This window comes from Tetrao urogallus (assembly GCF_951394365.1).
Source record: "Tetrao urogallus genome assembly, chromosome: 1".
In the NCBI taxonomy this organism is placed as follows: Eukaryota; Metazoa; Chordata; class Aves; order Galliformes; family Phasianidae; genus Tetrao; species Tetrao urogallus.
In genome coordinates this window covers 38,183,757-38,198,105 of record NC_136813.1, presented here as the reverse complement: position 1 = coordinate 38,198,105, position 14,349 = coordinate 38,183,757, and the positions used below count along the sequence as shown (strand labels likewise).

The 14,349-nt window shown below is 37.9% G+C and overlaps 1 protein-coding gene across 2 annotated transcripts in view; it reads left to right on the top strand.

The window, feature by feature from the left end:
* Window positions 1-14,349, top strand: part of KLHL1 (kelch like family member 1) — a gene marked incomplete at both ends in the record, with an annotated part of 246,694 nt that overhangs the window by 195,607 nt on the left and 36,738 nt on the right. For both annotated transcript variants that reach the window (XM_079536205.1, XM_079536204.1), the window contains one exon: window positions 1,976-2,162. In XM_079536205.1, the coding sequence (XP_079392331.1) occupies window positions 1,976-2,162 (187 nt within the window). The remainder of the gene's footprint in view (window positions 1-1,975; window positions 2,163-14,349) is intronic.

The following is a 14,349-nucleotide window of genomic DNA, read 5'->3' as shown; positions in this document are numbered from 1 at the left end:
TGCAGACCTCAGGAGATCTCTAGTCAAAATGCTAGCTCAAGCAGGGTCAGCTATGAGGTTAGTCCAGGCTGCTTAATCCAGTGGTATCTTGAAAGTCTCAAGGGTGTTTTATAACATCTCAGATGCCACTGGATATGTCTGTACAGGCAATTGATTTGAATACTTAACACAATTTGTAGCCTTATTTCATATAATTTTTTTCAGCTGTATTCACGGACCATCTGTATGTAGTAACCTGTTATAGCTTTTATACCAATGAAGAAGATAGACACATTATGGAAACACAGAATCATAGAAACACCATGGTTGGAAAAGAAGATCCAACTATCCACCTATCACCAATATCTCTCACTAAACCACATCCCTCAGTACAACAACTAAAGGTTTGTTGAAAACCTCCAGGGACAGTGACTCCACCACCTTCCTGGGCAGTTTGTTCCAGCATCTGACCACTCTCTTGGAGAATTATTTCTAATGTCCAACCTTAATCTCTCCTGGCACAACTTGAGGCCGTTCCCTCTAGTCTTACTGCTAGAGACATGGGAGAAGAGGCTGACTCACACTTCACCACAACCTCCCTTCAGGAAGTTGTAGAGAGTGATAACGTCACCCTTGGGCCTCCTCATCTCCAGACTGAACAATCCCAGCTCCCTCAGCCATTCCCCATAAGATCTGTGCTCCAGACCCCTCACCAGCTTTGCTGTCCCTCTCTTAACATGCTCCAGGGCCTCACTGTCTTTCTTGTAGTGAGGGGCCCAAAATTGAACACAGTACTCAAGATGTGCACTCACCAGGGCTGAGTACAGAGGGATGAATCATCTCCCTGCTCCTGCTGGCTACACTTCTGATACAAGACATTTCTGATACCACTGGCCTTCTTGGCCACCTGGACACACTGCTCATGTTCAGCCAAGCATTGATCAACACCCCCAGGTCTGCTTTTTCTACATAGTCTTCCAGCCACTCAGCCCCAGGCCTGTAGCACTGCCCGAGGTTGTTGTGGCCAAAGTACAGCACATGGCACTTGGTCTTGTTGAACTTCATCCCATTGGCCTCAGCTCATCTATCCAGCCTGTCCAGATACCTCTGTAAGGCCTTTCTACCCTAAGGTAGATCAACATTTCCTGTAATGAGGGTGCACTCAATTCCTTCATTCAGGTCATTGGTAAAGGTATTCAATAGGACAGGCCCCAGTACCAACCCACAGGGACCACCACTCATGAGCCATCGTCAGCTGGATTGAACTCCATTCAGCACCACTCTCTGGGCCCAGCCATCCAGCCAGTTCTTTACCCAGCAAAGAGTGTACCTGTCCAAGCCATGGGTGCCAGCTTCTCTGGGAGAATACTATAGGAGTATTCATGCTGTCTAGGCCTGATCTCTCACTTGTTCCACACATGCTGTTTGATTTCCCTCAAATTATCTACTCCATCATCTAGATTATTAATCCTTAATTTTGCCAGTAATGCAGGAAATCAATAAATTCAAAACTTGTAGAATAAAGTTTTGTTTGTTTGTTTGTAGGTGTTTTTATTATTATTATTATTTTGTTATATATGTTATATATGTTATTATTTTGTAAATGTTTTATTACAAAATATTGCACAATGTTTTTATATGGAAATGTTGTGTAACTGCATGTTCAGGATGATTGCAGAGATGCCTTCTCATCTTTTCACTGTTATGTTGGGAACCTACAGCTCCTGGAGGCTGAAGCATACAAGAAAATATTTTATTTCCTTTGCTGTTTTCAGTAAGAGACAGATGGCAGTCTTAAGGGAGGTTAGGATAGTCTCAGTTAATTTTTTTTTTCATGTCCTTCAAATAAATAGATAGATAGATAGATAGATAGATAGATAGACAAATAGATAGATAGATAGATAATCCCTCAAAAGACTATGTTCTGTATTAAAATGATAAACATATGACATCAGTTTTGTGATCTAGGCATTTTTTATTATCTTGTCATTCACAGATCCTGGCTGACCTAGAAAACCATGCACTTTTTAAGGATGACCTAGAATGCCAGAAACTTATTCTGGAAGCCATGAAATATCACCTTTTACCAGAGAGAAGAACTCTCATGCAAAGTCCAAGAACTAAACCTAGAAAATCTACAGTTGGGACACTTTATGCTGTTGGAGGAATGGATAACAACAAAGGTATTAAATGATATTTGTTACCTTATAAAAGTTATATTTTGCGTTTACTTTATTAGAAAATAGTGAAATAACTTTCTATTATTTGTTTAGGGTGGAGAAGGAGCATATGTAAGTCAGTGTAGAATTGCTGCCAAAATCCAAATCAGGAAAACTGACAATAGTTTTGGTCCAATTAAGATCTACTTATACTTAAAGAAAAATGTAATGTTGTTAGAGAACTGAAACTGAGTTTTGAGTTCATTCTCTGCTCAAAATTACTGTGATTTCCAAGAATTTAAACGAAGTATCTGTAGCAACGTTCGTTTACCTTACTTTTAGTTTTATAAAAATTCTCTTTCATTTCCGTTTTGTGGGAGAGATAATAAAAAAAAAAAAAAAAAAGAATCAATAAACTAGAACTCATATGTTGACATAAAACTATTTGCAAAGAAAATGAAAAGGATAATAATTACAACAAATGAACATGTATCTCAATGTATATAACAAGTGATGTGAAAGCAATTTCTCATTTCCCCCCCCCATTGATGCCAAGTAGTCTCCTTAACAACTGAAGAGAGTGAAATGAATTGCCACCTCCTTCAAAACTCCTGCATGATCTAATATGGTACAAAATACCCCCATAGCCCAGCTTAATTTAGCTGTCCTAATTCTGTTCCATCACATCTCCTTGGGCATGTAGAGGAACTCTTGTGTCATTGCCTGGAATAACAATTGAGCACCTGGTAAAGGGGATGGCTGACCTAGGAAGTATAGGTTCAAACAATTTAGCTGTGCTGCTCACCTGACCAGAAGGAGTGGACCTTGGGTCTTCTCCTCCCACTCCTCACCCACCCTTGCTGGGCTCATTCTTGGGTTAACCTCATGAAAGACTGGTCCTGGGAAAGAAGGTATGTTCTACAGACAGAGATTCTGTCAACAGTTGGATGAGTCACCTTTTTTTTTTTAATTTTATTTTTTTTAAATTGGTTCCCAGTTATACTTTGCTTGGCATTGCAAAGAACTTGTCAGAAATAGTTTTGATGCTCTGCAGGGTAAACAGGGCTAGAAAATGGCTTTGTTGAGAATGGCCTTGGCTCTATACAACGCCACAACTATAAATATTGGTGTGTTATCAGCATTGTTTTCTCCTAGAACCAAAACATACCACCATGCCAGATGTTCTGAAGAAAACAATTTTATCCCAATTGAAAGGCGAATCTTATGGATGAATAATAATTTTCAGGTGCAAAAAGTTACTAGTCAGTCAGAGGAAAAGACTGGACAAAAAGCTTTAACTGGGTTCTCACTTTCTCAGCATCTGAAGAGGGGTTGAATTATGCTATTAACTGCTTTTAAAAAAGTAAGAAGTGATAGAAACGTTATCAAATATTTTTTGTGGGCATAGCAGTTATGATTAAGAAGGCTAGTCCACTGATTTTTCTGACTGAAGTAAAGATATTTGAGGTAAAAGCTGCCTGTCTAGTAAGCCTATATTTTTGGGGAGGTTTTCATTATTAATTTGTCTTGAAACTCAGTAACAATTCCACAGTATCCTACAGTCCCTATGAATATTCAGACTGAAGAATATGCCTTCAGAAGCCAGAGTTCTACTGTAGAAGAATGTTCTCAAATAAATAAATAAATAAAATGCATGCAATGAAATTAAATCTTCATACAGATCCGTGTTTAGGGTTAGTTCTTGAAGTTGTTTTGCTGCATAGTCAGGGTAATATCTTTTTCAAACGAAATTTTTCCCACAGAATTACAGCATCAGGAGAGTTGTATGTGCCTGTGTAGCATCTGCAAAGGAGGGTGTTATAGCTTATGTAACATGTTCCTAATAACTCTGCAGCCATTTTGCACTGGCTTGCATCTGTTCAGTTCATCCCATGTGATGCTGCCATATCCAGGGCTATGTTTTGGGCACTATGAGACTTGATTCTCAAATCAGTTCAGCAAATCTGAGTGCTGGTTGCATGTTTTGAAGAATTACTGTGAATTAGTACAGTGCACCTCAGTCTTCAGGTCATGAGATGATGCAGATGTTGCATTTATCTTTCCTCATTAATTAGTATTTTCTCCACAACTTTCTCCAAAGAAATGCTGACATGGATTACTGTTACTTGCAATGGTGTATTTTTAATGCTTTTTGATGTTTGTTATCAGATATAAAACAGTTACATGTAAGATGGAAGTGAGCTAAGCAAATTATCAGTTTAAGAGCCTGTATATAAAGCAGTGGGTAACTGCTGGTATTGTGAAAGTATTACAAGGTTATGTGACCCACTTCATAAAAGTAGCCTACCATACTAAAGCAACTTTGTTTTGCAATCTCTTCTATAATTATTCTCCTTTCCATAGAAGAAGTGATAATTAAACTCCAGCAGACAGTGACTGGAATTATGCCTGACATGAAAAGTTAATGTAGCATAGTACTAACTGGATAGAATGAAATGGAGCAAGGTTAGATCGTTCAATAATTTTAATTCCCAACTTGTGAAAACCTCATTTAAATGTCTTTTCACCCATTTTTGTTTACTTATTCATTTGATTTAAAAGACACATATAATCTGTTTCTTTGTTTCTTATATGGGCTGTATTAGTAGAACGAGAGGAAGGTGTAAGGAAGGTGTGATTCCAGATACATGCTTCTGATAATACTGTTCCCCTTACCCATTCATTTAGTCACATTAACTTCTGTAACTTAAATTAGCAGGATTTATTCACCTAGTAGTAGACAAAAGATGTCCAGATGCACATAAAAAGGAGAGTGCTAGGCTGTAATAAATGAGTAAATGCATGAAGTGATATTTATCAATTTCTGAGAATGCAAAAACACTGACATTGGTCTTGCAATCCCAAACAGAACAAAGCTGTGTGGTAGAACATAGTCTTTACAGTCTATCCTAGGAAATGCATTTTAAAATTACAATAGGAGAAATATATTTAGATAGCTAGAGGAGATTTGTATAAACAATTAGACAGTGTTATGTTGAATACAGAATATGAATGATCTCTACTGAAATATTTCAACCTGTCAATACTAAGGAAAAGGAGTATCCTTTGAAAAACAAAGCAGAAAAAAAAGATCCCAGAAGACTGGTATATAATATTTTTGGGAATCGAAGTCCTAGATTATTGTATGATTTGTTGAATCATAGTCTTTAAGTAAATAAAGGAGAAAATACAGGGAAATAATGAAAAATTACGTAAGCAAAAAACCTCTTCCAGGAAGATGACATCTCATTAACAGAGGACAGAGTTCATTTACTGATTATTAAATATGTATTTATGCTTTAGTCTTGTGATTCAATATAAAATATATCTGGAAAATTACTTTGATATTATGTGAAGCGCATCATCAGTCTATCAAACCTTAGAGATTTTGTCATGATTATTTAGGGCTGCCTAGAAAGATCATTACTTTTACAACAACAATAAGAAAAAGTGAAGCTTTTGAAATGTGAAATTTTGAGGTCTTCAGTCACTTCTGCTTAACTTCCTATGTTGTATATTTTTCCTTTTTTTTTTTGTATTAGTTCTCAGTCACTTGTAATAATCTTTTTTCTTTACAAATGTTTTATCAAATGTGCTTTATTTCTTATGTAATATTTATTATAACTACATGAAATTGCTCTTTTCTCTAGTGAACTTCTAAAATGCTCTTTTCTCTCTTTTATTGTGTTTTTGTTATGTTTTTTGGTTTTTGTCATCATTTTTTATAAAGACTTCTTGCGGAACGCTTTCCTTGAACCTTTTATTTTAATTGTAAATTTTTCATTCTCATATAGGCATGTTTTAAATACTGAAAGAGGTAATGTCCAACCTACTGACATTCTTAATCTTTTAGGAGTCTGCTGGAACTACTGAAAATTGAGGCAGAAATAATGAAAGCATCTAGGTTTTCCTCTTAGTTAATTATTCTTGGTCTCTCTAAGAAGTGTGCCTGAGATGCTGAGATGGTTTTATAGCATTTTGTATGCACCTTATAGCATTTTTCAGGTTTGGAATTTACTAAAAACCATGTTGCCATCACATATATAAACAATATTCATGAGAAATTTTGTGTACATAGCGATATGGAGAAAGCATTTTAGATTTGATATTAGGTAGGAAATATTTCTTCACTTAAAGGATTGTGAAGGGTTGGAACAGGCTCCCCAGGGAACTTAGCCAACATCCCTGGAAATATTTAAAAGATGTCAAGATTTGGTCCTTAAGAACATGGTTTAGTGGTAGACAATGCTAGGTTAATGGTTGGACCTGATGATCTTAGAGCTCTCTTCCAACTAAATGATTCTATGCATCTAAACACTCCAGGAGTTGATGCTGAGACCCCACTAGCCCCTGCAGCTGCCACCGCGAGCCATGTCACCCACACCCAACCTGGCTTCAGCAGATAGTAGTACTCTGTTCCAAGGTCTCACCAAGAGTTGGCACTGAGCCCTTGGGATAGGGATGGGAAACAAAATTATTGAAGCATTTTTTTAAAAAAAAATTATTATTATTATGCCCCTAAGTGCTATATCCACATATTTTTAAGTATCTTTACACTGGTTTTTTAACAGTTGCATTAAGTTGCCTATTCAAAAGTATGCTCTGGAAGAGTAAAAACCTTATATTTTGTAACTGTAGCTTATGTAAGGGTGCATAGGAACACTAAATTTAAGATTAGTATTCCCTGCTAAAAACTGGAAGATGTTAGCAACATAGTGCAGAAAATGAATCTGAAATATTAATTACCCTGCTGAAGCAGTATTTCAGATATTGCCTTTATTTCGCTTTTGCCTTACATGAAAATACATAGACCATGGAAGAATACACTTAGATATATTAGTGTCTGTATCCAATATACTCCCACATAACTCTCATGCTTCTGTTGATGAGCAAAGGTAGTCTAGCATACTTGCATTTCAGAGTCCAGAGGGAATGGCTGATGTAGTCACTGAGCCACACTCAGTAATCTTTGAAAAGTTGTGGCAGTCAGGTGAAGTCCCTAGTGACAATATAGCATCCATTTTTAAGAAGAGTAGAAAGGATGACTCTGGAAGTTATCAACTTGTCAGCCTCTGTGCTGGGGAAAGTCATGGAGCAGATACTTCTGAAAGCTGTGCTAAGGTACATGGAAGACAGGGAGGTGATATGGGACAACTAGCATGGTTTCATCAGTGGCAAGTTCTGTCTGACCAACCTGTTGGCTTTCTATGATAGCATGACTGCATCTATGGACAAGGGAAGAGCCACTGATGTCATCTATGTGGATTTCAGTGAGGCCTTTATAACATCCTCTCCAAACTGGAAATATGTGAATTTTTTTTGAGTTTTCAGTGGATGAGGTACTGGTTGCAAGCTTCTACCCACAGAGTACACAGTGGTCAGTGACTCATTGTCCGAATGGAGATCAGTGATGAGTGATGTCATTTGGGGGTCAGGACTGAGACTGGTGGCCGTTATTATCTCTTTTAACAATATTAACAGATATCATTTTAACTAATTGAATGTTCCCAAAGGTTTTCTGATATTTGCTCATGTAACTTTCTGGCAAATCCTTATACACACGCATTCATTCATTCATTCATCTTAAAAAAAAAAAAAAAGAAAAAAAGAAAAAAAAAAGACTATTATACACAAGTTAAATTATTTAAGTGCTTAAAGGCATTTCTTACAGTCAAAATAATGAGAGCAACAGTGACGGTTGCTCTGTTTCTGTATAATTCTTTTTTTACTGACATATTCTCCTTGATGCCTGCGTTAGTAACCTGCTTAGGTCATATTCATTCCACTTGAGTAACTATCTTTTAAGTTCACGATGTAATGTTGCAGATCATTAGATCAAGGTCATCATTTTTTCACCTAATCATAGCAGCATCTTTAAATCTTGGGCCAAACGGATGACTACGCATCAGCAACAGTTTTAATAATAGCAAAAGCAGCAGAAAGAGTGCGGGGGGGGGGGGGGGGGGAAGAATCCTTGTAATGATAAATATAGTATTCCTGCCTTTCTTCATGGTTTTAAATACTGGTATTATTCTAACTGTGAGGAAAAAATCCTTCTTAAGAAAATACCTGTATTGAACACAGAGGTGGTATTGTATTGTTTGGTTTTCTTGCAAGGTTTGTTTTTTGTTTGTTTGTTTGTTTTAGTTGATTGGTTAGGCATCCATTTCAGTGTCTGAGGCAATTTTCAATTTGTATATGCCATCATTCTTACATTTATATGTAGCTGAAATTGCAGAGGTTTCAGCAAAGCTACATTCTAATTTTACAAGGTTACAAATGATAACTAAAGGAAAAAAAAATAGAATTTTGGAGTGTGTAGTGGTGTACTTAGCTAATTTTATCCACTAAACATCTGGATCATAAGAATTTATGTAAAAAAAGAAGTTGAAATGAATATCAAGAATATCAATCAAAATCCTTCTTATCATTTGTCTTGCTACATGCATGGTATAGCCATACTATGTTTCTCATACATATGGATATTAAGTTCTGTTTCACCTGTCTTTTCCATATATTCTGTCTTCATTACTAATTAAATAACTCATGCTTTTTTAGAGGTCTAGCCATCTGAAAAATCACAGAATAATAGAAAAGTTTGAGTTGGAATGAATCTTTAAAGGTCATCTAGTCCAACTGCCCCGCAATGAACAGAGACACCTACAGCTACATTGCTTGCTCATCCTGACCTTGAATGTCCTCAAGGGTGGAGTTTCTGCCATTTCTCTGGGCAGAAACTCCTCCAGTGCTTCACTACCCTTATTGTAAAACAAAACCAAAAAAACTTTCTTATACCCAATACCTTAATCTCCCCTTTTTTCATTAGAAACCTTTTCCCCTTGGTCTGTCACCACAGATCCTGCAAAAGAGTCTGTTCACTTCTTTCTTATAGCCCCCTTTAAGATAGTGACAGGCCACTTTCACATCTTTACAGTGCCTTCCCTTCTCCAGGCTTAACTACCCCAGCTCTCTCAGCCCGTCCTCGTGGGGGAGGTGTTCTATCCCTTGGAAGTTGTGCCTGCGTATGTTTGTGCAAGAGAAATTACTGTAAATTACTATGAAATTACTATGAATTACTATGTTCATTGTAAGATCCTTGATTTTTCTATGTATGAAGGCTGCTCTGAAAGTAACGCCTCTTATTTTATTGTGCTGGCCCATGATTAAAGGGGCAAATGGTGGTGGTATGTCATTAGAGGTTGAACCTTCCCGACAATATTCTGTTACACTTTGTTGCTTGTGACAGATAGCAACTGAGGGGTAGTCTAACAAATTGGTGGCTGACACTGAAGTGCAAATGAAGCAAAGGTGTGTTACTGAATTCCTCTATGGGACAAATGGCACTCACTGACATTCATCAACACTTGTTAAATGTTTAGTTGTAGTTTCCAAGGAAATAGATCTGGCATTACTTTTGGAGTGATGTATGTATTTGTTTTTGTTCTGCTACTGCAGACCTTCATGTCCAGTATCTTAAGGCAGTCTAATAAACCACAACTGAAAGAATAAGCTGCAATTAAATACAGATTAGATGTAATTTCATGCATTCTTTTTATACAGTTAAGATTATTTTGTGTCTTTGAATATTTTACTTGTATCAGGATATTCCATTTGTTTTGTTTTACTGGAAAATGTCTATCTCTGGATAATTAATACATAATGTTGCTAAAAAAAGAATGGTTTTTACTGTATTTCATCATTTCATCATGATTTCATCATTTATATGTAATGTACCAAGTGCATCATTCTTTAATATCTTCTCTTTTCATATATGAAAATATTGTTATCTCTTAGTTATATTAGGTACCCAAGCACAGACAGTAAGAACAAAATGTATTTAGATACTGAAATGTTAAGAGCTGAAATACTCTGCCAGTGAGTGGCTACTTCTTGGAATGGATCGATCTGAAAAATGTCATGTTCTATTTACAGGACACAAGGTTCCTCAGTTCTGGGTTCCTCAGTTCAAGAAAGACAGCCAGCTGTCTCTTGAGACAGGCAAATGTGACGTCCATCTTCAAAAAGGGCTGGAAAAATGATCCTGGATGCTACAGACCTATCAGTCTCACCTCAGTGCCAGGGAAGTTTATGGAAAGGATAATCTTGGGAGCCATCGTGGATCAATTAAAAGTCAGCCAGGGGATCAGGCCCAGTCAGCATGGGTTCATGAATGGTAGATACTGTTTGACAAACAGGGGAAGTTTAGGTTAGATATTAGGTGGAAGTTTTTCACTCAGAGGGTGGTGACGCACTGGAAGAGGTTGCCCAAGAAGGTTTGGATGCCCCATCCCTGGAGGCATTCAAGGCCAGGCTGGATGTGGCTCTGGGCAGCCTGGTCTAGTGGTTGGCGACCTGCATATAGCAGGGGAGTTGAAACTCAATGATCTTTGAGGTCCTTTTCAACCCAGGCCATTCTATGATTCTATGACTTCTTTCTATGACAACGTGACCCGCTTAGTGGATGAAGGTAAGGCTGTCAGTAAGGGTGGTTGAGAACATAGACTGAAATCAGCAGCCTGTTTCTATCCTGAATGTATTTGTTTTTTCTTTAATTACGAGTAGTAAGTTTATGACATTCACTGCATCAGCGGACAAGGGATGTCATCTATCTGGACTTCAGTAAGGCCTTTCATAGGGTGGTCCACAACATCCTTCTCTCTGCATTGGAAAGGTGTGGATTTGGTAGGTGGACTGTTCAGTGGATGAAGAACTGGCTGCAGGATTGAGTCCAGAGAGTGGTGATCAATGGCTCAATGTCTGGAGATTGATGATGAGTGGTGTCCCCCAGAGGTTGGTACTGGGGCCGATACTCTTCAGTATCTAATCAGTGATATTGACAGTGTGGTCGAGTGCACCCTCAGCAAGTTTGCTGACACAAAGCTATGGGGTGTGGTCAACACACCAGAAGGATGGGATACCATCCAGAGAGACCTAGACAGGCTTGAGCAGTGGGCCCAGGTAAATGTCATGAGGTTCAATAAATCCAATGCAAGGTCTTGAACCTGGATCAAGGCAACTACAAATTCAAGCTGGGTGATGAAAGGATTGTGCACAACCCTGTCAAAAAGAACTTGAGGGTCCTGGTGGATGGCAAGCTGGGCATGAACCAGCAATGTGCCCTCTCAGCCCAGAAACCCAGCCATGTCTTGGGCTGCATCAAAAGAAGTGTGATCTGCAGGTTGAGAGAAGCGATCCTATCCCTCTACTCTGTGTTGGCGATACCTCACCTGGACTACTATGTCCAGATGTGGAGTCCGCGGTACAGAAATGACACAGACCTGTTGGAGCACATCCAGAGGTGGACCACAAAAATGATCTGCGGAATGGAACACCTCTCCTATGAGGACAGCTGAGAACTGGGGCTGTTCAGCTTGGAGAAGAGAAGTCTATGAGGTGACATGATAGCAGCCTTTCAGTATTTAAAGGGGAACTACAGGAAAGAGGGGGATAGAGTCTTTATTAAGGTCTGTGTTGATAAAACAAGGGGAATTGGATTCAAGCTCAAAGAAAGTAGATTTACATTAGATATGAGGAAAAAATCTTTTACAGTGTGGGTGGTAAGGTATAGGAACTGGTTGCCCAGAGATCTGGTCAATGCCCCATTCCTGGAGTCTTTCAAGGAGAGAATCATAGAATCATAGAACTGCTCAGGTTGGAAAAGACCTTGAAGATCAAGTCCAGCTGCAACCTAACCATACTATCCTAACTCTTAACAGCCCTCCACTAATTCATGTCCCTGAGCAACACATCCAAATGGATTTTAGAAATACTCAGGAATGGTGACTCAGCCAGCACCCTGGAGCTTACTCCAGTGCTTAACAACCCTTTCACTAGAGAAGTGTTTCTTGATATCCAACCTAAACTTACCCTGGCACAACTTAAGGCCATTTCCCCTCATCCTGTCACCTCTCACCAGAGAGAAGAGACCAACCCCACTCTCGCTGTAAGCACCTTTCAGATATTTGAAGAGAGCATTAAGGTCCCCCCTCAGCCTCCTTTTCTCCAGACTAAACAGCCCCAGTTCCTTCAGTCTCTCCTCATAGGGCATATTCTCCAAGTCCTTCACAAGCCTTGTTGCCCTTCTTTGGATCTGTTCCAGCACCTCAATGTCCTTTCTGTACTCAGGTGCCCAAAACTGAACATAGTACTCGATGTGAGGCCTCATCAATGCCGAGTACAGGGGCAGGATGACTTCCCTAGTCCTGCTTTCCACACCATTCCTGATACAAGCCAGGATGCCATCGGCCTTCTTGGCCACCTGGGCACACTGCTGGCTCATACTGAGCCGAATGTCCTTCGGTACACCAAGGTTCCTTTCCATCAGGCAGTTTTTCAGCCACTTCTCCCCAAGACTGTAGGGTTGCCTGGGGTTGCTGTGACCGAAATGCAGGACCCAACACTTGGCCCTATTGAAAATCATACAGTTAATCCAGTTTATCCAGGTTTGTAGTGCCTTTCTCCCATCAGCCAGACCAACACTCCCTCCCAATTTAGTGTTGTTGCTGGATAAGGTCCTGGTCTTGGCTGTGGATATCCCTGTTCATTGTAGGGCAATTGGACTAGGTGGTCTTCAGAGGTCTCTTCCAACTCTAAGGATTCTATGTTTGTTTGATATGTCACAGTTCTAAATGTGCTATCACATCATTGTTAATATAGCAAAATCCTATCTGAGTAAATTCAACAACAAGCTCTTCATTAATCATTTTGGTTTCGTTATGTCGCAGTTCTTCTGCTGTACCAATAGATTCTTATGAATACATCAGTTACTCTGAAAAGCCTACCAAAAATAAAATATACTGTTACATATATTCTAATATGTCTATATATTTGCATATATAGACCCCCTTTTTGACACTTCTGTTTCTGCAGTTTCCAGTTTTCTGTTTTCCTTCTGCTATCATACTATTATTATATAGGACTTGCTAATTTCTTCTTTTATATGAAGTCATATAAATATTGGTCAGTGTATAGAGAGTAAATATTGTTGCTGATATTGTAACTGAGGAAAGGACATAATTTCTACTAAAAAAAGAGTAGCATTTAAAGATGAATGCGAGACGAAAGTTATGTCAGCTTTCTACTGACAAGTAGAGAAATGAAACTTCAAGGAAAAATTGAAGTATATACAAAGGTTAACTTTAATGTGACTCATAATTTACTCTTAATTACTTACTGATTACTTCCTGTAAAAACAGACATTAATCATAGTCACTTTGACCTACCATAATGCATACAATACTACTGACCCGCTAAACCCTGTGGATGTTCCTTGTTCAGAATAAATACGGAAAAAGCTCCCTCACATTTAAAATAAACAAACAAATAAATAAATAAATGTGTTAAATTTAATACCTTTCTAGAGGCACTACATTGTTTTTACTTACATACGTAGACTTGCAATATCTAGTTACTATCTCATTATTCTTTTAAATTAAAGCCTTGTATTTTATAAACATGATAATTTATTGTTACCAAAACTTAAGGTTTAGTTGTCTTTTTTTATGTTTTAACTTCGGGGGCTTTTTTTGTTTTCTTGTTTTTTTTGTTTTTTTTTTTTTTTGTTTTTTTTTTTTTTTGTTTTGTTTTGTTTTGTTTTTTTATTTTCACCAGTTATACTTTTATCCATGATGACAAAAACTTCAATTATACATAATATAATATATAATACATAATACATTGTCAATGGTTTATGGGCTGGTTTGGCCTGATTCTGTGACTAGTGGGGCAGAGGGATTTGAGGGATTTGTATGGTGACATCATACATATTATATGTGTAAGGTTGCCTTCATGATTACTACACCTTCATAGAGCTTCTTGCAAGTGAGCTTTTTCTCAGTGCTGTGCTGCATTATGATAATCAGTCCATCAGCTTGATGAAGCACTCCTTTTCTGTCTATTCACCTTGTTTTGGTAGCACTAGTCGCTCTAGTGTCTCAGGCACTAGACATCAACACCCACTACCACTTTTAGAAGAATAAATGTGCAAGCAGAATCAGGAATTGCCCTTATGACTTTCTCTTTTAGAAACTCTTAAGTTCTCTGTTACTATATTATATATTATATTTATCTCTGAAACAGAGATATACACAAATACTCTGTTATACAATTTTCCCTGTTTTATGCAAAATGACATGTATATTTAATATATATATGTGCTTCTAGGTAAAATATATGCATTGGATATAGACATAAGTATGTGAATGTGTATTGA